Source organism: Oenanthe melanoleuca, chromosome 12 (genome assembly GCF_029582105.1).
Source record: "Oenanthe melanoleuca isolate GR-GAL-2019-014 chromosome 12, OMel1.0, whole genome shotgun sequence".
NCBI classification, from domain to species: domain Eukaryota; kingdom Metazoa; phylum Chordata; class Aves; order Passeriformes; family Muscicapidae; genus Oenanthe; species Oenanthe melanoleuca.
In genome coordinates this window covers 11,891,521-11,915,496 of record NC_079346.1, presented here as the reverse complement: position 1 = coordinate 11,915,496, position 23,976 = coordinate 11,891,521, and the positions used below count along the sequence as shown (strand labels likewise).

The following is a 23,976-nucleotide window of genomic DNA, read 5'->3' as shown; positions in this document are numbered from 1 at the left end:
TTCATCGCTTATGAGATGCCCAAAGCTCAGTTAAAAGGCAGAAGCTGCACACAATTACAATAATTTTTATTTCAAAAAAAAAAAACATGGAAAAATTGTATCCCCCCAAGCCCAGTGTCCATGCTCCCAACTCTTGTGAAGCCAGTGAAACAACTTCAAATCTACTAGGTCAAGCACACGGTTTTTGAGAACTCTTTCTTTGATCCAAAAAGATAAGGAATATTTATCACAAAATCCAGAAGTTTTGATTTCCTACTCTGTTAAAACTAAACTCTTGATGCTGAAAGCTTTTATGTTTACTCACTAGTTTTCAGCAGATCTCTCACTCATTAAAATACAAATTCACTTTTTTCAGAAAATAACTTCTGATACTTTTTTCTAGCAATAATTTCAAAGTCAGCAACAGCTGTGTTTTAACATCATTATTATCCAGAACTGGACTGTGAGTTCTATCACCACAGTGAGAAGTGTTTTATGAAAAGTAATTCTACACCCTCAGACTAAGCACAATCAAATCCCCTTTACTGTTACAGTATGGATTATTAGCAACAAGTTAAAGGACTGACTAGAACATAGAAATTTCTGGACCAGACCACACTGAGCTATGAACAGAAATATTTGAAATAATACTGACTATGTTTGCTTATCCTGTATCAGTCTTTTGTAAAGTTTGCTCTTTTCCCCAAGGACAAACTAATCTGAATTACTATTCTAGGGCTAGCAAACATGAATTTGTTGTGAAAAACACAGAACAGGGATGAAATTTGTCAGGTCAGTACTTTGCCCAGAGGGTAAGATCTCTTAAGATTCTAGTGAACATATTACAGACTGTTCTTCAAACCTAATTAGAATTCTGGGGACCCAAATGCATGTATCCTTCAGTTGTACTCCAAAAAATCATATACTGATTTCTACTTAAGTCTATACCGAGTCTTTACTTTATGAAAAAAAATTTAAAAACTGAAAAGTTCCAGCCCTCCTACACAGTGGACACAGGTTAACTAAAAATGAAGGGTGTCTGGATTTGGAATACAGCTTTCTACAAGTGAAGGATAAATTAAAATGGTGCATGGGTCAGATGTACCTGACTTTATACTAACTGATGCTTCCAGTGCATGGATGGACAGGATGCAACTGCATACAATGCTTGGGTTGGTACTGCTTTAAGTCTGACATCTTAGACTCGATTTCACTGCTAATGAAGTGTGACAAATGAACACACACAACAAATAGGCAGCTCCTTTGTTAAACAATCAACTAGAAGATTCTTACTGCAGTCACATGGCTACAGATTAACACAGAAGCTGGCAGATCCAACACAGGCCAACTAATAAAAGTAGATTGAGACCAGAAATTACATAATATGAAGTACAATTGCACTAGGCAAGGCTAGAGGATTAAAGTGAACTTGAATGAGGCAGGACATTGTTCTACTGCAGAGGGAAAGTTACACAACTATGTGTGGGTTTCTAACTGCTACATTCAAAGCGGGTGTCTGTACCAAACCACAGAGGTATCATGGCCAAAGCTGTGGCCATGAGGACAAGCATCCATGGCAAGCCTGTTCAGGTAAAGCACAGCACAAAATGGAGTCAGCAGGAATTAAAATACTCATATCTTTTTCAGAGGCAACCTCTTTGGCTATATAACTCAAGATCAATACATTCCTGAGGAGCAACTCAGTATCAACTGTGATGTAGAGACCAAAAGCAATGAAAAGTTCAGTAAAGTGTAGGAAAAACAATTACAAATTAAGTCTGGGAGAGCTTCCACAAAATAGATCCCTTGCTCTACCTCATACTACACTGTGCTAATCAAAGGACCATTCCTCACTTTATTTTAGATCTTCCACTTACTGGAAAGTAATACATACTTAATATAAAAGCTACTGAATAAAATGTTATCTGGAAACTTGCAAATATTATGTTCTCTGTTAGCCTCAGTAGTTATGCAACACCAGTCATTTCATATAGAAATTTTTAAATATTAACCACTATAGGCAAGATTAATGATTTAATATTTCTGAGAGTTTCAAGTGCTATTACCATTGTATAACGGGGAGGCAGAACTCCATGGCAAAAAAAAAATCCAATAATTGAGCTGCCAGATCACAGATAAATTTCTTTGCCCATGGTAAGTGGATTAAGGCAAAGATTGCAGTGGATATTGTGCAGGGAGCATAAGGTGCTCATTAAACTAATCCCTGCTCTTTGTGAAGATCTTTTCCCCAAAGGGGTTACAAGTCCTGTCTCAGCTGTCATAGCACAATGCAGCTGACCCCTGAATCTGCCACATCCCACAAAATCACCCCTTAACTATTGCTCTCCATTTTACCTTTTAACTCATGTGGTACATGAGCAACATAAACCTCCCAACAAAGCAGCCCAGAAGCTCAGCCCAGTGCAGCAGCCTCTGGTAGGGCCAGGGCAGGGCTGGGTGAGGAAGCACTGCAGTGTCCCACAGCCCTGTGTGACACACTGAGCACAGAACACCATGCTAACTCCACACTGGGCTGGGAGCAATGGACAAATGCAATCTCACCACAGAGCATCTCATTATTAGAATCCATATGTACATGAACCAAACCAAATTGAAAAATGTTATGATGCCGTTTGTCTTGCTGGGAAAGCAGGAAAGCTTGGAACACTTCAATAACTATATTTTTTGCACAGTATTTAGAGACATTAATAAAATGGTACACACCTGCATGAAAATAGTAGCAAGTACATGTTCAGATCAGAAATGTCTGTATTTTCTGACTGACCACACATCTGCATCTGAACACGCTTTTTGTATCATAATTTTGAATCCTAATATTTGTAATACTGTTGCCCAAAAGGCTGTGCCTACATCCACAGTTATAGAGACAGGAGACTTCCTGGCCTTAAGATAGCAGGAAAGAGTTGCTTTCCATAATTATCTCACAGGAGATGGGAAGGTAAGATATCCAATTATGTATTAAAGTATTGCTTTCATTAAAGGAATTAGAGCAATAAGACATTGTTATAAGAAAGGCTGGATTAACATAGTCTCCATCACAGGATTTTAATTATCAATACGACAGATTTATACTGTACCACCTGGGAGATGAAATGCAAAGATGCACAAAAATAGCTTGACAAAACCCATCCTGTGATGGGGAAGGAAATGCTTTTCAGAAGAGCTGCTGACTTTTGTTAAATCATCTCTCCATTCCAAATGCTTAGAAATGTATCTGCACACAGACTGGTATCAAAACAAATAACAGTTCAAGATAACGTGATTGCATAGGCACATCATACCCTTAGACCTTCTTAGTGAGAATCAGACTCATTTCAAAACAAAACACTAAACAACTTTAAGACTTTTTTTCATATAGAAATCCATTCTAATGAAACAGACTTTTCCCATGTCCCCAAAACAAAAAGTCCAAAACAAAGAAAAATTAGAAACCATTCAATCAGTCTGTATTTCAGATTGTTCTCATATGAAAATATTTTTTAAAACAGTCTTTCCAGAACACACCTAAACACACTTCATTACTGCTAACTGGAACAAACTAACTTTGTAAATAATGGAATTATATGATTTAAATAAATGTAAATAAGTAGAAGTGCATATATATACATACAAACATATATAAAAATATATACATATGCATATAACAAGTGTATATACATAGACATTTGCAATTTGCAATAATAAAGAAGAGGGAACATCATTTAGCTAACAAAGTTTTGTCCCATTCTTACTGCTGAGAAAAAGGCAGAAAGGGATTCACTGCTCCTCTCTAGTTTATGGTACATTTTTATCAGGGACAGTATCTGTATCAGACTAAATTAAAAAACACAACTACCCAAAGAAAAACAATTTGAAGAGATCAAGTAGAGCAAAAATAAAATCAAAAGGGATTAATGAGAATGATGGGAGAAAACTGATCAAATACTTAATAACAAGTCAAACATCACAGACCAGGTTCAAATCACACATCAAAGGGTGGATTATATCTGCATGAAAAGCAGCATTATTGCATGATTTTTTTTTCTTTTAATTCAGAAAAGTAATCAGTATCTCCTGAGCCAGCTGAGAACACCTCTACATCTCCAAGGAACCTTGCCACCCAAAGCCTGATGATGGCCTTATGCTCCAGGAATCACAGGCGGTGTCAAAGCACCTCAGAATAAGGCAGGAGCACAACATCATTTCTTTATAGGAAGACATCAAATCACAACAATAATCCAGACTTCCATGTGAATTTCTAGTCACACTGTTTTTATACAGCATTTTTTAAAATCCAGTAAGCTTGTAAATTCCCTTTATGTGTAAATACTTTTTATCAGCAACATTGACATGTGAATACTCAAATATAGATGTGCACTTCTAAGCACTCTTCTAATTCTTACAACTCTGACATGTACAGAAGCTGGTAAGTTCAAAAGAATAATCAGACATTACAATTCTCATTCTTTTTAATTTGTAGTTTGTCAGCGCATCCACACCCATCCAACCAAAACACTGATCTGTCTTTAAAAATCCCTGAAAATCCCATATTTGCTCTTTTAATGCTGCCAAAAATTCCATCTGCTGTTGCTCCTGTGTTATCAAATCTATTTCAAGTTTTCACTGCTTCCATTTCAAATCACATTCAAGTGCTCTCAAAATTATAATGCTCCCAGTTAGTTACAGCACAGAGTATGGAGGACTCAGCCAGGACAGAGTCCAGTGATGAGGCACAAATAGTACAAAACAGATGTTAAGAGGAATGCAAAAAGGGAGTTAGGACAAAGAACAAACTACAAACTGGACTACTTCAATGTTTCAATTCTCCTGGCTAATTTAAAATGTTTCCAAAAGTTCAACAGATGACACAGCCAACAAACAGAAAAGTTAAAACATTTCAGTTTAGTCTTCCTAATACAAGAGGAATGTCTAAAAATTTCAGCATTTTTTCTTACCTGGTGTTATAACTTAGTTACTGAAATATGCCTTAGATCCAGCTTAATTACTAGGCAAGTGATTAATAACCTTCTGTTAAGGTTAGTTGAATAATCACTATTTTAATATTTCCTGCCACAGGTGATGGGTTATGATCCCACCAAGCAGAGGTCAGAAGAGAATTAGAAGAGAGAGCAGTGGTATTGCATTACCCAACTTCAAGCCAGAATGATACTGATATTGAAAAAAAGAATAAGCCTCATGCCAGATTACACACTTTCCATCATATCACACTGCTGTTGCACTGGCATTCAAGCATCTAAAATGAAATAAAGGCAGAGATGACACTAAAAATAAAATAAAATAAAATAAAAAAATAAAAAAAAAAAAATCAAAGAGCTTGAGCCTGGCTGATACAATGCACAATTCTAGAAAGTCTGTATAGCGAGAGAATGTGACATACTGATCACACAAACAGCTCTGTCTGCAGTCCCCAGCAAGGAGTATCTGCATTTCCTGTTGAATATTGGGCTTGGTTCCTAGATAATCAATTACAATGTCTCAAAAAAAAAGTGACAATTCATTCACTAGAGTTTAAGCCCTTTCAGAAAGAGATGGATCTTCACCACCTCTAAAGGTCAGCCCTCTTTTCCTTTACCACAGCCTGTCACTCGCCTTCATGCCAATACCAGTGAGCCTCCTTGTTCATCTCCCACTTCCATGGCTGCAGAGACTCACCAACAAGAGTTTGAGGGCTGGGGAGAGAAAAACATCTTAAAACAACTTTTGCCAGAGCATGATGCTCTTTTCAGCTGAATAGTGCATCATATATGCTTTTGGAGACCGTAATTTCAGAACAGTGATTTCTAAAACAAAATTTTTTGAAAGTCCAGAACCTGCTACCCTGTATTTCAGTATCACAGTTCTTTGTGTTACATTAGTAAAAGGAACTTGCAACCAAAAATTCTTCGGTTCCATGTGTATTTCCACTGCCCTCTACTGTTTGGAATACCAGAGACATTCCAGGTTTCATTTTCTCAAGAGTAACACAAAATCCTTAAAATCACTGCTTTTAAGGAAAAATGGCCAGAGATGACCCCACTGCACTGGGACACAGCATGGACAGTCCAGCTTCCCACCCTGCACACACTCAGCTGGGAGGAGCCATGGATGTTGGTGTTAGGAACAGAACTTGCTTGTTCCTGATATTCCAAAGAAAGCAAACAAATGAAAAAACAGACTGCTCTGTTATAGCACAGCAAAAACTGCAATGGAGGTGAGATGATCTCTGCCACTGATGATGTTCACACTTTTCAAGCACTTCCAGGAGTCATCACATCTCTGCTGGCCAAAATGGCAGCTCCTTGGCAGCCTCCCCTTGCCACAGCCAGCAGGCTCTGCTTCTGCACTGCTTATTGTGATGGACTGGAGATTTCCCAGTCAATGTAATGTAAAAGAAACACTGAAGTCAACAATGAAATGAAAGTTATATTCAATGTGTTGAACATTAACAACAGGAAATGGGTGTGCATGTACGGGATGCTGTAAGGACAAGAATTAGCACAGCTTTGTTTGAGGACTGGTATTTACTCTGTCTTTATTTAACCTTCTTCCTTCCCCTTTTTGGAAGACAGGGGAAAGGACCAGTAACTGGAATCTAAAACAGTTAAATACACTGAAACTTTTGCAAACTTTACAGTAAAGTCCAAACCAAAATCAGCAAAATACGTTGTATTTATTTCTCTTCCAGAGGAGTTTTTTGTTGCATGAGAATCCTTTGTCAGCCAGAATCTGAACACTACTACATAAATTTATGTTTCTAATTAACACAATCAATATCTAATTATAAGTATATAAATAAAAATTAAGATGCAATATAGAAGAGTCCATACACTATTTATATTCAGCTTCTGTTCTCCTCTCAAACACTTTTCAGCTGGGATCTGTGAGATCCAGTTCTTTATGTCTCCAAGTAATACAACCAGTCAGCATGCAAACAATCCCTGGATTCCTTAGTCTTCGGCAGGCTGAGGTGATGAATTTGCAGCTCCTGGCCTTGTATGTTTGTGCTGAGGGAGTTTAGCATAGGATTGGTTGTGAAAGCAAGAATAAACAAAGTTGGGGTGTTTTAATGCTCTAAGTGTATCCATATAGGTTTTGTGCAGTTGCAGGGCACACAGGCTCTTGAATATTGAGACAGAATCCCTCAGACTGGCAAATCTCTCTAAGATCACCAAGTCCAACCATTAGCCCAGCACTGCCAAGCCACCATTAACTCATGTCCCTCAGTGCCACAACTGCACGGCTTTTAAACACCTCCAGGGATGGTGATTCCATCACTGACCTGGGCAGCCCATTCCAGGGCTTGACAGTGCCTTTAGTGAAGAAATTTTCCTTAATACCCAATCTAAACCTTCCCAGGTACAACTTCAGGCTGCTTCCTCTTGTCCTGCACTTGTTACACCTGAGAGAAGAGACTGATTCCCTGGCTACAATCTCCTTTCAGGTGTCACAGAGCCATAAGGTTTCCATGTCCCTGATTTGCCTCACACTACAGACCCTCACCTTGATCACATATTTCTAAGAACTTCAAAGTACAGTTCTAGTCAACATATACACAAATATTTTGAAATAACTTGGCTTTCTAAATGAGAGGATGCTCTCTAGTTTTCCAAGAAAGGATGCTGCAAACTGGGGCTGGAGCTGCAAAATCTGAGATCTCATCTGTTCACTGGTGTCCTTAATGGGCTACTCTTATTCATACTAATAATTCAAAATCAAAGCTTGACACAAACCATTAAGAACAACCAAGTACTAAATGCTAACCACTGCAACAGGTAGGACAGGAAAGATTTTATATAGCAGTTTGAAATGACAGATTTTAATTCTATACTATGCTCTACTCTTGATGAACATGACAATCAGGAAGCATTTATCCCCAAAATAATCTAACCTGAATCTCCCTTGCTATGAAAAAAGCCCATTTACTCCTGTGCTACACTTGGCAAATACAGAGAACAAGTGCCCACTTTGCAATTGTTCACACACACTCAGATATAAACACTCAGAGATATATTCACATCTTATATTGTCTTATTTTTCTGTATACAAGATGCACTGAATCTTTTAAACCTCCGTCAAAGGCTGTATTTTCTATAGTTATTATCAACCTTGCTACCTTTCTGTCCACATCTCTCCAAAATGCAGTGTCCATAACAGCACTCAGTTTTCCAGGTGATACCACATCCACATGCTGCAGAGCAGAATCACACTGCAGTGTAAATACACTGTAAGTTGTATGCATGCATTACAACTTTCACTTTGACAATGCAGACAACAATGCATATTGCTACAAATTTTTAGGCCTTTTAAGCTCTAGATTCAGCTAAAATTCACATTTTCAGACTAAGAGACTGAGGCAGAGATGTTTTCATGACAGATAAGCAGAAGCAAAGACCTAAACCCATCACCCTGCAGTAACAAACAAAACAGAGAAAAATAAACCGTCCTCCATCCCACTGGGAATAGCAGAGTATGTTACCTCAACCTTTAGTAAATTTCTTCCCTTACAGAAGTAAACATTCCTGCCAAGCAACATTTTGGTTTAGTCAATACCCAATCTTAAATCCTAGCATGCTTGGAAGGAGTATCTGTGCAATTCCAACTTACACACAAACAATAAAAAGTTACACAACCATGATTAATGCTTACCTGATGATGCATAAACAAGCAGCACCACACCATGAGTTATTTTGTATTGTACTCGGATTTTAGGAGGTTTCTTAATTTTCAGTGTGACAGTGGGAAGTCTTTGCTACAAAGGAGTCCCTATGTCTGTCCTTCAGTTTTCAGCAGGAACTCCTCCCCATGCAGCCACAGAGTTTGCTCTCGCTTCCTGTCATGCAGTACACTGCAAGTGTCAGAAGCTGATCTCTGCTGTTGTGTCTATCTCTGTCATGGTTTTTCTCTCACACTGGTTCACAATAATATTTTAAACAGACAAAAGTGTTTTACAAACAGCCAATAAGCGAACAGCACCAGTATGCTGAAAGTTAAGATATCACTAAGAGGTTTCTAAAATAACAGGTAGGTGTTTGGGAACTTTGAGCCTCAGTAACTGAAACAGTCCATCTCCCACCTGTGCAATTCTTAAACAGCAATAATGGGCTTTAAACTCCAGGGCAGACAACTATGTCCAAATGTAGATGTCTCAGCAAACAACACAGCTGGTAGATACTGGGCAGAATTTTTAAATACTTATTTTACAGGGGTTTTTTTAAGTATTTCAGAAGTTAGGGGATGTTTTAAGGAGGAGTTCTTAAATTAAGAGAGGCATAATGGTAAAAATGAAGGACAATTTTGCATGTAAGGACAAGTGCAGACTTTGATTTTATCCCTAATAGTTCAATATAACTAGAAAGAAAGAAAGAATTACACCTCACTCTTAATCTGCCCCTATCCTAGTCAATCATTTGCGACTTGCTCAGATCTACAAACAAAGACCTGGTTTTGCCATCAGCAGAATTCTGCACTCTTCCAGTGGACAAGGCTGGCAAGATAAATTTAAATTTGGATAGCAAGATAACAGCAATTCAAACTTCATTTTTAAAGAAAACAAGTCTTTAGTGAGCTGGTGCAATGTTTCTTCAGAGCAAAAAATTTCTGCTGAGCTTGGAGGAAGAAGATAAAAGATGAAACTGATACCAATGAGCAACCAGTTTCTTTGAGAAAAGAAGCCATAACATCTCTGCAGACAGAAAATACTGACTGAAAGATCTTTCAGAAAACAGATATTTTAGGCCAATACTTTAAAAATTACTGAGGTATATCACTCTTGGTGAATGCTACCATGGCCTGCCTTCTCTGCCCAAAACTGAGGTAAAACTCAATATAGCCACCTTCTTTTCAGACCCTTCCAGCAGAATATAGTATATTTTTCCAAGGAAAGACATAAATTCTACATATAAGCCTGAAATATTTTACAAGTATTCTTTAATCTATCTTTGTTAACTTAGATTAAAGTTATTTCTGAAATAATCTTTTATCCCATACAGTAAACCCCAATCCTCTGCTATCAGAATTTGGCAACACGTGACCCAGGATCAAATACAGGAGTGCAATTAAGTGTGACATCTGTAGCTCTTTAATTGCACCAAAGATGAAGTTAGGTAGGCAGGCATTTTTCAATTACATTTCCTGGTAACATTTGGATTTCCGTATTCCACTTCCTGGAGACCACAGCATGTAAAGACTTTAACCCGCTATGCTTCTTTGTATTTGCACTTGCACTACTCCTTAGGCCACCCATAACCACCTGCCTCAGCATCCATCAGAATTTAAGAAGCCTAAAGGCAGATACCACAAGATTTCAGTTTTATCAGGCTTTCTCTCATCAATCTAATAAACAATATTTAAAACAGTCTGGCCCCCTGCTTGTATCAATCAACAGAAATTAATGGGATTGCAAAACCTAAGGTCTGAGGGAAGAAAACATCATATCTGCTTTTTCTCTGCAGTTGCACATGAATCACCTCCAAGGTACTCTGCACTTTGTTGACAGCAGCATCAAGTGCATCCACCTGAAAGAAAGTGCAGCTTGAACTAACTTATACTGTAGACAGCCACACAAGTACCAAGGAAAGCAATCTAAGATACCCTATCTTGATTCCAGAATGCAAATTCATCAAAAGAATGATGTCCAGAAATCAGAACTGACAAACTCTAAATATGTAAGCTTTACAAGTAAGCACAATCTAGAAAGAGACAGACACAACCTGTGTACAATATTTGCATCAAAAACAATGTCATGAATATTTTAAGTGGGCATTTTACATATCCTAAGAATATTACCTCAAGTCATGCTAGGATCATATTATATGCACTGAATATATATAGACTGTAAATATACATATCATATTATATTCAAGTTCCATTAGAATGGGGTATGCCATTTCAAAACATAACCCAGGAATTACAAAGATCTATCATCATGAATGAAATTTAAGAGCTTCAACAGATCTGAATTTTCTTGAAAATTTAATTTAATATTACTATAGAAATGTTATAGTACATTCCTACACATGCTTAGACTGTAAATTCTTTAGCGAAAGAATTGTTTATTACTATGTTTATGTAATATCCACCAAAACGGAGACCTCATTTTCTGCTTGCTACTGTAATAACAGAATTTGTTTCCAGACTGCAATAAATAGAAGACATCATCATATTGTTCTTATTAAGCATTTGTGTCAGATTTTAAAAGATAGCTATAATTTATAACTGGTGTGTATATTCTAACCACTGCATTAAGAATTAAGCATAAGAATCTTGTTCTTATGTTTAGAAAGAATTAGGATTCATTCTACAACTGACATGTTTGACCAAATCTGGTTGTGAAATTACTTCTGTCTTTGGAATGAATGGGAGTCCTCATGGAGAAACCAACAAACCCACTCAAAAATGCTTCTTCCAATCAAGAAGAACTCAAACTTCCTTTTCTTTTCCCATCAGCTCCAGGACTGTTTACAAGCTGTTTCAGAAGTTCAGAACTTTTCAATAGGTTTTCCTTCTCTGCTGGTCCTTAAAAGGATTTTGTTTAGCTTTCCATCACAAGTACAATTTGACAAACTAAATTAGAATCTGTGGGACTCCAGAGGGACTGGAAATGGAGAGGGAGATGTTAGAATAAAACTTCCAGTATGCAGGATTTTCCTACTGTCTTTGGATATACTTTGGAAACCTTTTCCAAATGTGTAGTCCACATATTTCCTTTTTTTTTTCTTTTAATTTAATCCACAGTTTTAATATAATAATACCTAAGGATTAGCAAATTGGAAACTTTTACAATCAACTTAGAAGATCAGTGAGATTTTACAGTATAAGCACTAGGAGATTAGACAACAAACCATCACAACAATTTGGGGAAAATGAAAAGTCATGTTAATCATGTAAATGGTTGTGATAACACCAAGTTCTCTTGCAAGCATCACAACTAGTAAAACCAAATACAACAGCAGCCCAAGCCCATGTGTGCAGCCCTTCATTTGCACTGGACAATTGAAAATAAAATTGCTAATATGAAACAGTGTAGCATCAATAAAATACCAATGTATAGTCCAGAACCGTTTCTAAAATGTTGGTTTCTCAGACTGAGTGACATCAAATTCAGCTGGACAAGAGCATCACTCAATTATCCATTACAGGTTTCTGAAACAAAGTGATAGGAAATACTAATTTCATATCACATGTTCTCAAAGTGCAGCCACTGGTGCAGTGGGGGGAAACAAAGACAAAGAATGGGCAGAATTTGATTTGAGTTAAACTGAACAGGGGTCAAGTTCATCTGCTGCTGAACAAAGAAAAGAACAGTAAATGACAGCAGGAGTACAAGGTAACACCCAGTCTATGATTAAAGACAGGAAATCTGCTCTATAACAGAACATCCAACCTAGCCTAGAGAATCACAATTGGATCTATCTGCTTTATCACATGCTGCTTCTAGCTCAGCATTGTTTATATGTGCAAAATAGCTGGCATGGAGGGTTTATAGCATATACAGAATATTTCTACTATAAATAACAAACCACACCCAGAGCAAAAATAAACTTGTAACAAAGCACTTACAAAGATCCATAAAACAAAACCCTACAACAGTAAAAGATGACTGTACAAAGTATTTTAAAAAATCCATTGTTTGAAAAGATAAGATGAAATTATACAAAACCCTTTCAAATGAGAGATATCACACTATTTTCATCAGAAAAATTCAAGGTATTAACTGAATAACTGAACTTTAGTAAGTAGAATACCTACTCTTTACAACAAAAATCATGGTTACAAAGTCTTGCAGATGTCAAAGTCTGTGTAGGTCTTTCCAAGAATTCCTCAGCCAAGTGTTCTATAAGGGTCTCAATATTCTTGCCCCAAGAAACATAGAATCTAAAGTGTATTTTCTATAACTGCCATGTAATTAATTTGGAAGCACCTCTGTAAACTAGGTTTAATGGCTGTGTACTTAACTCACAGGTGACTTCAGATGTAAAAGCCCTGAAAGCTACTGAATTGAGTTAATGAAGTCAGTGCAAACTCCCAAGCAGTACAGCACTCCCTAGCTAGCATGAGCAGTAATAGCTCCTAAAACATGCACAGGTTTGTCTACCTGGGTCCCCAGCTATTGGAATCTTGGCATGTTGAAGTCTAAAGGACAGCCAGCACCATTCTCCTTTGTAACTAATTCATAAACAACTCCCAGCTGTCACTCCAGCATGATTGTTGCCACACTACTATAAGCAGAGAACCTTGTAACTTACAGTACCCATTGCCCCTACAAAGAAATATGGCCATTTATCACAGGCCTAAGAACCAACATATCAACAAATCATGTTTGGCTGGAATTTCAGATTCTAGTATGACATGGCTAATCCTGCATCACACACTGTGGGCAGAAGTTATGGTGATTAAACCATGCTGACTCAGCACATGGCTTTGGAGTAACACATTTTTTAATTCTTCAAAATTGTCTAACTGGTCACTCTGAATTTGTCCTTGAATTCAGTGTATACATTAGGAATATAACGATTCTGATGTGTTTTGAAACTGCAGATGGAATTGACTGCTATCCAGTTACGCAAATGCCACACAATGAATTTCTGATAGCATCTCTATTTGTTTGCCAACATAAACCTTGCTGTTCCAAGAGAAATTAGTCCTGTGACTAATCAACAACGGTTCCAATGGTTTGTTCAAAACCAAAACCAATAACAGCTAAACCATTTAAAACTCTGCCCATAGATCAAATCCAACTCTTACAAACAAAAATTTGTGTCTAGGATGAATAGTTGCTAACATTTATAAGCTCCTGTCTTCTGAAGTAGAAACTGTGTATCATGGAAGGATATTTTTAATGCTCCTTACATTGCTGCTATCAATGGTGTGAAATAAAGTTTCCTTGCTCCTGCAGTGCTCCCAAGAAAGAACTGCAAGAACAGATTTAAAGAATTGCTTCTTATTATTTCTGATGTCAGGTATCAGGGCCATCCTGGCCCAGGAAAGGTCAGTGCTGGACACCAGCACAACAGCTCCTCCACAGAGGCAGACCAAAGGCAAGCCTGAGCAGAGCCAGGCAGTAAAAGAGAAGGGCTGAGACAAACTCTGAAACAGAAGAGCTTGAACCTGCTGTAAGAAAACAGAGGGAGAGATCTAAAAGGAGCGAGTGGCACACAGGAATAACTGAATGGGATAACTGAAGTGTGCCGGTCTGCACAAAAATATATTTTTTTCCAAATACTGGCTGGAAAGTGTGGAATCCTTCTAATTTGGCATGACAGACACCTTTTTCCCCATGAACATGTGTGCAGTAAAACTAGCCCAGAAACCACTTACATGTCTAAAATTGACTTTCAGCATATTTAACACTTGTGTCAGGTTTCTCATAAATTAGATCAGCCTTCCTCACAGGTGACCACATCTGCAGCTCAGTTAGATGCTTTTGCAAAACTAGAAAGGAAACAAGAAAGGGGGAAATAGCAAGAAGCCTCAATGCAATAAATTATCTTCAACCTTCAGGCAACTGCGCACTAAACACATCCCTCAAACTATTTCAAGTACAAAATGTTGGTTTAGATTTCACTATTTATTTTTAGCACTGAAGATCTTCAGCCAAATTTATTGCAGGGAGGTAATAAAGAAACATCATCATAGTTCAGATGTTTGCTTAATGCATGCAGGAAATTATGCTCTCTCAGTGGAACAGTGGAGAGGCATATCAGAGACAAGTGCAGACAAAAGCAGCACCCTCTTCAGTTCTGCCTACAGCCCAATATTCTTCATTGACTGGCAGTTGCTTCATAGTCACCTCAAATGTCATCATAGCAACACTGTACCACTACTTCTGCAAATGTATCTTTTTTTTTTTTTTAAACAATAATACGAAGACTTCCATATGCATATCTAAGTCTAGAAATTTATCCTGCTGGCATAAACAAAGTGGGTGCTTTTAATGGAGAGGGAAGGGAGAAATATAAAGCAGCTGAAATCCCAAACTCTCAAGAGAGATTACTATTCTTCTTGAATTCAGAACTTCCTTATTTATAAAACTGACTACTCTTAGTGTGGTAAAAAATAGCATATAAGTATATAACTCAACACTGTATCATAACTACCAAAAAACCACAGAAGCTTCACTCCTCACATCTTCTAATTGTGCATGGATGACTGAACAAATGTAAGCCTCATTTGATGGAATGCTTTGTGAAATGAAGCTGTTTCCCACTCTACACAGCAACATAACACATTATTTCCACAGACACTCAGAACAGCATATTAACTGGCTCTCTCTTAATTATAAGCACCAAACAGTGATGCAGAGGAAAGCCACTTACCTGCATCAAGCTTTTAAGGGAAGGGTGGCACAGAAATGAGAAGAACAGTGAGAGGTAATGGTAATCAGAAGATAAAGCAAAAATAGAAGTAATACTAATTTCTGTGCCAATAGCTGTGCTAGTGTTTTCTTTATATTCATTATTGACCTGCCTCTGAATTACCCTATCCCTTCAGATATTTGTGCTTCTTCTCCTTACCAAGTCCTAGCCAAATTTGCTCCCCACCCACATCATCTTATCATCTCAGGGTCAGCATTTTCAGAGGCTGAACTGATAAACCTGCAGTACTCTATAGATTTCAGCCTCCACTTTGTACTTCCATCTCTCTGCTTTTATACTCACTAGCTTTCCTCCATTTCCATATTTTACTCATTTCCACTCTCTCTCACAATTCTTTTACAGCTCTTTGCTTTCTCCACCCTGACTATCCTTCTTTCCAAGTTGCAGACTCCTCTTTCCTCCTCCAATCTTATACCGAGGATAGGATTTTCCTTCATTCCTTTTCTATTTTAAGTACCACATCTAACACAAACTCCTATGTTCTGGTCTTTCCTCCAGTGTGGGACATACTCATCTCCACAGGTTCTGAGTTTCTTCCTCTGGAATGACAGTTGTCACTATGAATACTTTCCCTTTATAGTAATCTATTTGTTGGACACTGATTATAAAAATGTCTTTGAAACCCAAATTAACCTGATGCTTTCTGTGTATGCAGGAGGAGCTCATAGCAAAAATATTTCACTGCTCAGTAACTTTAAGTCTAAATTTTATCTTAACCAGGTTTGATTCATTCAGATAAAAAAAAATTGAGAAGCTCCTTTCACCCCACTGACATCGAAACACTGCTCAAAATTCTTGAAGTCACTGCTACCACTATCTAAAAATGACAGAAACATGATATCATTCTGACATGAAAATCCCCACTGAGAGAGTTAAACACGATCTCTAACCATGGAGCTCAAAAGAGCTGCTCAAGATGGCAATCAGCTGCTTCTGATAAATTTAAGTAAGGAAAAGAGAAGTGCAGAGGAGTTTCTTTGGTAAATGTGTAGCATCCGGGCCTTCCTTATCTTACTCTGAGGTTTACGTTGGTGCATGTTCCAGGTTTCCTTTCATCAGCATGATATAGAGATTTAACTGAGTGAACTGACTGCAAAGTGAATACAGGGAGATAAACACAATGTTGCAATTCTGTGCTAATTACTTTATTCTTTATTATTTTTTGTGACTGTTGAAATGATCCTGTATTACAGTCTGTAATAATAGAAACAGAAGTTAGAAATAACATCACCACGAGTAAGTCAGCTCAAAGCTGTGGCTCTACTCCACTGTCAGCATTAACCTAGTTAGTTTAGCCAGTAAGGTTTTAGCCCTGTTTGAGAAAATACATCAAAGCCAACCTATTATCTTTCACCATCTCTATAAAAACCTATGTGACTTCAAGTCTGCTCATTGGGCTTTTCATAACACAATTTTTCCATCCATCAAAATAAAGTTAATGCTCACACAATGCAAATATCCACAGACATTTATCTCTCTCTTTTCCAGTGCTCATCTATCTTGGCTTCAACACCCAGTCAGATCAAGTGAACAATTAATACAGATCCTTGCCTTGATGCAACCATTTATGTTGAAGAATTAACTGCAACTGCCTACTATGCACTGTATGAACTGTAACAGCTCTTGATATTTGTTGACATATTGACATCTGTGTTACTATCTCATAAGTATCCTTCAAAAGAAGGTGGCAGACACCTGCCACAGATCTTCATTTCTACACGTAAAGGAAGCAGTTTGAAGATCCAGTAATTTGTCGCCTGTTTTCTCTAATACTACTATTCCTATCTCCTTTCTTCTATCTTCTTGATTCTGAAGGATTTTACCCCCCAGTTTCCCATTCTTTGTGTACAGCTCACTCCACCTGCACCACACAGGATCACAGACCTCATGCTGCCACTGTGAAACCAGCCCTATGTCTTTACTTCAGTGAGCTACTGCTCTGAACTTGGGATCATTGTTTTCTTCAGCTACAACTCACACCTACAATACTCTTTCCACTATTTTCATACCCACCTTCTTCCTCAATTACTTTTCCTGTATAGCTGGGAAAGAGCTGGGGGAAACACTAGAGTAAATTTTATTTTTAAACTGGCTCTGAAATGTATAATTAATCTATAGCTTTAGAGGTTGCTGGTATTTTGCCTACACTCTTGACTATGCCATTGTGAAGGAACTATTTACTCTGTATCACTAACAACTTCACCCCTGGTGTAACACAAGAAATAGTGACAATAAAGAACTCACAGTAAACAACAGTGGATTAGAATGTGAAAATCAGTAAAAAATATTTTTTGTCTTAATGAAGTTCACCATATTATGAACAACACAGATCAGTGCTGTTCACTGACAGTAAATCTGTCAATGCCATTAACTCTCGCAGCAAAGCATTTAAGTAATGTCTGTCTACTTAACTATTTTATTGGAAGAAGCTCAGAGAAAACAAATGTATATGGTCTCCCAAGTACAAGTCAGTCCACATGACAGGTAATGGTACTTTAGTGTTCATTATACCAAAAGGAGTTTGCAAGGCAGGAAAGCCTTTCCTTTAACCAAAAGATTAGTATGACTTAGATACAACATGCAGTGACTTCTCCTGGACTGTACCCCAGGCTCCAGTACTTACACACATGGCAAACACACCATTGCCATACCACCACTACATTAAGTTTTACACCAAATGGTGTAGAAGGGCTCACAGGCCATATGGGACAGAGAGGGGATAATATGGGGGATAATACTCTCTGAACAAATTAACCTATTAAGAACCTACCTCTCAAACCTGAAGAGGACAAGAATAAAAGCTTCTGATACCACAGCAAATATAAAGATTCCCTGTGTCACTTGCATTGATTTTTCATGTACCTTTTCAGTCAGTTTCTGTGGGAACACACAAGCTTCCCTATTTCCTTACTCAGCCAAGCAAATAGAAAAAAACCCTATTCCTTTCTGTCTTGTAAGAGATCCATGTAATTTTTATTATAATTTAACTGTACTTCTGCAAAGTTCACATACATAAACCTGCAATAACTTTAGAAATATCTATATTAGAATAAAACAGTATCAGTCCAGTTTTCATTATTTATTTTCAGATATGAAAATACACCTTATTTTTTTAAATTTAAAGTAGATTAATGTACAGTGTGATTATGTCCTGCACCTCTCAGGAGAGAATGTTATACCCTGAACAAAACAACATGAAACTTACCCCTCTGAAATTCCAGCCCTTGGTGGAAGGAAACAAGGAAAAATTATTCTGTTGCTGCTGTTTCGGCCTGCAAGATGAGACAAAGAAAAGTGTTTACATTTTCAGCTGCCATATCTTCTATCTCAGTAACAGAATGACAATAGAGGGAGAAAAGAAAAACACATGCTTCAGGTACTAAGACACTTCAGACTTCCTTGGCTGTACCTCTGACAGGTCTCTGTCTTCAGTGCAGTTACACATTTTAATTCAGACTGAGCACTAAGGGACATGGCAGCCTTTCAAGCATTCAGAGATGGTCTGACTCGATGTTTGACAGCAACTGATTCCTCCCACTGATTTTCAGCAGAGTCAACTCTGGCCCAAACAGTCTGTGAAGCTGCAATTATGCCACATGATGCAAGATGGTGCAGCTGGACTGGAGGGGGACATTTCAGAGTCTTTAATCTTGACAGTGGAGCTACACAGAGCTGTAAAAAGCAAGTTACAGCCAGCCAGCTTCTTGTGTGACACTAAAAACAAGAAGCTGACTTCTGTCTTTACTCCTTCCAAAAATCTTTCTCCTACCCTATAATTAACACTGTACAATTATTTCTTAAAAGTAACCATAACATGGCCCACTTCTCTCCTAATGAGTTCCTTTCACCAGTAAGATCTTCAATTAGTTCACAAAGGTAGGCAAACATTGCTGAGATTTTACACATGAAGTCAGATCAAAGCTCTGACTGAGTGACCTGCTGGAGCTGACCAGACCAACACATGGTTTGGCAGCAGGATCCAAGTGCTGAGCACACTGCAACCCCAACCATGCAATTAGACACGTTACAGAAACAACCACAAATAGCAACAGGAACACAAAAACTTGGTTAAAAAATAGCAAATTAAATGGCTCCTTGTCAAATCTCACCATCCAACAAAAACACGAAAAATACTCAAGTTAAAGCACTGAACTAACACACAAGTTCTTCCTGCTGCTTATAGTTCCTGAAGGACTCCAACACATCATATCCCAATTTTTTTTTTCTTAGAGTCAGGACAACAATAGTTTCCACTGTCTTTTTTTTCTGTCTTCTCTTTTTTTTGGTGTAAAATATTTGGTGTATGCACGTTTTTGTTTTCATGCTCATTAAAACACATCATAGAACTGTGATCACAGTAAAGGTTTTTAGATGTCAGCATAATGTAAAAAAATTATATTAATTACAATTAATTTTTGCAACATCAAAGGTTGAGATGTAAATCTTGTTAGTTTTTCACTGTACCAGCCTGCCAACCAGAAAAAATATTAATATTGAAGTGCATTGGTAAAGTAATCAAAGAGCACAAGGCAGCTCACATGACAGATTTTAGTGTTAAAGACTCTCCCACTAATAAATCCTCCTACTACAGCTTTTCAAGTAAAAATATTTTGAAATTGAATTTCTAACCTAAAAGCCTTACTGGAACAGTAAGTGCATTATAAAAAGAGATAATGTGATTAACAAGAGTGAGTTATACAGATTATCAATTGTCCTAATGGTGTTTTGCACCATTTTAGTCACAGATGATCTTATACTGGAACCAGTCAGATTTTTGAGAAAGTATAGAAAGTGAGCTTTCTATAAAGTTGTACTCCTTAGTAATTTTTTTTAAAAATATATGCTTGAACTTACATTTCATCATTTTATCTTCTATTTTAATGCGGTTCGTGCATTTATTTTCCCACTTTGTTAAGAATTGCAGTAGTTCTATACTAATTAAGATTAAAGTAGTGGAAGTAAAAGACACTTCAAATTTAGTAAAGCAAGTTTTATGACATTTTAGACAGTACTTCAAGGGAAACAAATGACTTAAATAATTTATCCCCACAATCATTCTGTAATGAGAGCTGAGAACTCAGTAATAAGCAATAAATTTGTCATTTCATCCATCAACACTCAACTGAAGTCCATCCAGCAGAAGAAGGATGACTAAGCAACTGCTATCATCAGTCTGTAACTTTCCCATTCACTGACAGCAACTCAGACTTCACAAAAACAGCCAGACTTTATAAAGAGCAAACACATCTAATTTACATTTTGCCAGTTTTCACAATAGGTATCCTCCTCCCACTTATCCTCACTTCATTTTGGTGAGAATGAATCTCTCCATCATTCACAATGGTCTGCTAACTCTTCTTTTTAATGCTACTGTGGTGTTATTAAAGGGTCTTAAAAGCAGCAGTCTAATGAAACAAAGTAATTTAACCAAAGGAGTTAATTAAAAAGGCAGGGAAACATATGGAGGTCACTGTATGTTCCTTCATGACTTGCTGACCCAATCTGATACAATACGGGCACAACAAAATTCTACACAAAATATTTTTTTTCCACCCAAGTGTGCAGCACTCTTCTAAAACCAGACTGATGCATTAGACTCATTTAGCACCCTATGTGCTACCTTAAATAGTTCCTTTTAAAACTTTCACTTTCATGCATCTGGCCTGATCATTACTTCCCAATTTTCTACTCTATCAGAGGCATTTGAAGTCTGGAACACAGTGAATGTTTCAAGTCTACTTTCCCATTAGAAGCAAGCACTTCACATGGCCCATCTCAAACGTACTGAGATACTGGAACTGCAGAACTATCCCACCATTTTCCTGTAAGACTGTTTCAGAAATCTTGCTGTTCCCATAACTAGGAATGATCCAGATAAAACACACTTGTAAATTGTTTATGACCATCAATCTAAACCAACATTTTTCAGCCTAACACCTAAATGAAAATGAAGTAACACAGAAGTTCTGATTCTCAAATGCACCTCAAATGACAAAATTTAGTTCTATCAGAAGCAAGACCTCATTTACAGTTTTCAGTTTGATCCTTCACTATCTTAAAGTTATTTTGATCACTTGGTCTTCACACTGTCAACATCAGTGGAACTGTACTGACAAAGAAATAAAGTATTGCAGCTTTTTCAAACACAATTTAAATTAATGTTTTGCTCTTTTTTTTCCCCTACAACACATTACTACTGTTACTTCAGATCATTCTGTTTACTGGATAAATCCCTTCTGAAAGGCAGCAGGATATGTGCTAATTAAGAAACAGCCTGTGTTACAAAACTATTAAAATACTAAATAGCGATTTGATATTTTTAAAACAAAGCTGTCAAAGAATCCTATTTTTGAAACAGCCAATAGATATTACACTTTGGTAGGAGATATACTGGTCCAAGGGTGTATTAGATGCACTTAGTTTCCTAATGAAATTATTTACAAGACGAATAATAAAAATTATCATTGGCATAAGTAATTAGCAGATAGAACAAAATAAAACACTAACTTGAAGAAAAAATAAAGAGAAGTTATTAATTGGCATTAAAAGAAATGAGCAGACCTGACTTTCAGAGGCACATAAATCTAGAATACATTACTCAGATACTATAGTAAGGATTTTTCAAATGTCAAGGTCGAGGCAGAGATGGTTCCTATAACTGAATGCACTGTGATGAACACTCCTGCACCAAATGAGTTATCACAGACTAGACCATGGTGAGATCACAGAGATAAAGAAAGGAGGAGTTCCTCCCTAAAATTACTTACAAGAGTCTCAGAGCTGTAATTTCTAACATTGGACCTTTCTTACACGTGGATCTCTTTTCCTTTAGCTAAAAGGCACCAAAACATTTTCTCCTCAGCACAACAGTGTGTTAAGAAGGAAAGAATAAAAGGTGTGGATGTAAAGGAACTCTTCAGACTGCGGGAGGGAAAGGTCACCAAACCCTCCATCTGAGCTTGGCTTAGGGATTGCTATGGAAAGCTCACCTTGGGAATAAAACCTGAAACCAAGTCCCTCCACTGGGAGGAAAGGACAAGTGGGGACCTGTCCCTTGGAGAGGCAGCCTGGAGAAACTAAGCATTGAGCCCACCCCTCTGAGTGTCAAACTGCTCCTCCTCATCACAGGAGTTCTAACTGTGTATCCTCCATTTCACCTTTAAGCTCCAGCACTGGCAAGATAAGCCAGAAAATGGCAGCTTCACGCCTTAGTAATTCAAATTATCTTAGACCCCTTGAAATATTTACCAGGGAATGACTGACTTGCTTACCTGCTAATTCCTAGTGATCCTGCAGTTCAACGAGAACAATTTAGGATTTTACCAAATAAAACTTTTACTACTGCAGGAACTTCTGACCCTGATAATATCCTCTGTGCTCTGGAACTTTCTTTGACCAAGATGCTTCTACCACTGTTCTGTAGCCTAGGAAATAAAAGGTTTTGGTCCTTAAGATGTACAGGATTTTCTGTTTAGGTTCCATCACACATACACCATGCATACATTATAAGAATATTTTTACACACTAACATGCCTCTCAGAATAAGCAGTGTAACATGCCTCTCAGTAAATCAGTGGAGCTTTTTTCTGCAACCTTTACTTTGCTGTAGATTAGTTATATAATGACAATTGGTAGGTAAAAGTGTATAAAGGAATCTAAAAACTAAAATACAGATTGAATGTTTAAAATTTCTGTTACATTTACTAACAAAAAGTTTTATCTGCCTTGAAGAATGATGATGAGTTAAGTAAACAGTTTACAGCAGTTTATCTTAATGCAACCTTTACATCTTCATCTGATCTTCCAGTCTATCTGCACACAGAATCACTGACTACAAGAGTATTTCTAAGATATTAATATCCAAACTGTGTGTGTTTTGTTTAAAAGATTCAGCTGCTACATCCGCTCAAAGATAAAAGCCATTTCACAAATCTACATGAATACTCAGATAATAAAAGAAAAAGCTCAAACCAAGTAAAAATTCTTTTCAATCTGCAGAAATAAAGCTTGTTACTACAGCTGTGAATATTTTACAAAGATGCTGTTAAATAATAAATAGTACTTGCTGCTCAGATCTGTTCTTTGTGATGTCATCTGCTCAACCTATCAAATATGTACACTAAAGCAGAGGTCCCAAAAGCACATTTATTTTAACACATTGGAATAGTTGAGATGCTGAATTCCAAGCACAAAAAAAGTCCAAGTGAAGACCTGGTGAAGCCTGAGATGTGCAAGAGCATTTTAGCTTTGAATAGTAGTTTTGAACACTGACTTTCTCAGATATATAAATCACAGATAATAATAATGTACCTTTGGTACTCATTTTAAAAGCAGGAAAAAAGCTCATGCATTGACCTACTTAATAAAAAACATTGATTCATCCACTTGTAATCTCAAATACTACTTCTTTTATACTAGGCCTGTGCATTTTGGCACTAAACTGAGATTGTGGAAAATTCCATTTTTTTTCCAGAAGTGTAAAGCAAATCCAACACAATAGAATTCGGCTCAGAAAATATTTAAGTTCATGGAGAGAGTTTGTGCGATGGGTTTTTCTTGCTAAAGGCAAAGTAACTCTAATACTGGGTGCGTGTTTGGTTTGCCAGGGCCCCATCTTGCAGAC

General features: G+C 37.3%; 1 protein-coding gene across 3 annotated transcripts in view; it reads right to left on the bottom strand.

The window, feature by feature from the left end:
• ARHGEF3 (Rho guanine nucleotide exchange factor 3) overlaps positions 1-23,976 on the bottom strand; it is a 103,236-nt gene that overhangs the window by 52,528 nt on the left and 26,732 nt on the right. For 2 of the 3 annotated variants that reach the window (XM_056501672.1, XM_056501673.1), the window contains one exon: positions 18,559-18,625. In XM_056501672.1, coding sequence (XP_056357647.1) covers positions 18,559-18,625 — 67 coding nt within the window. Of the gene's footprint in view, positions 1-8,625; positions 8,759-18,558; positions 18,626-23,976 lie in introns of those variants that run through there. The other variant, XM_056501675.1, reaches the window with a different exon arrangement.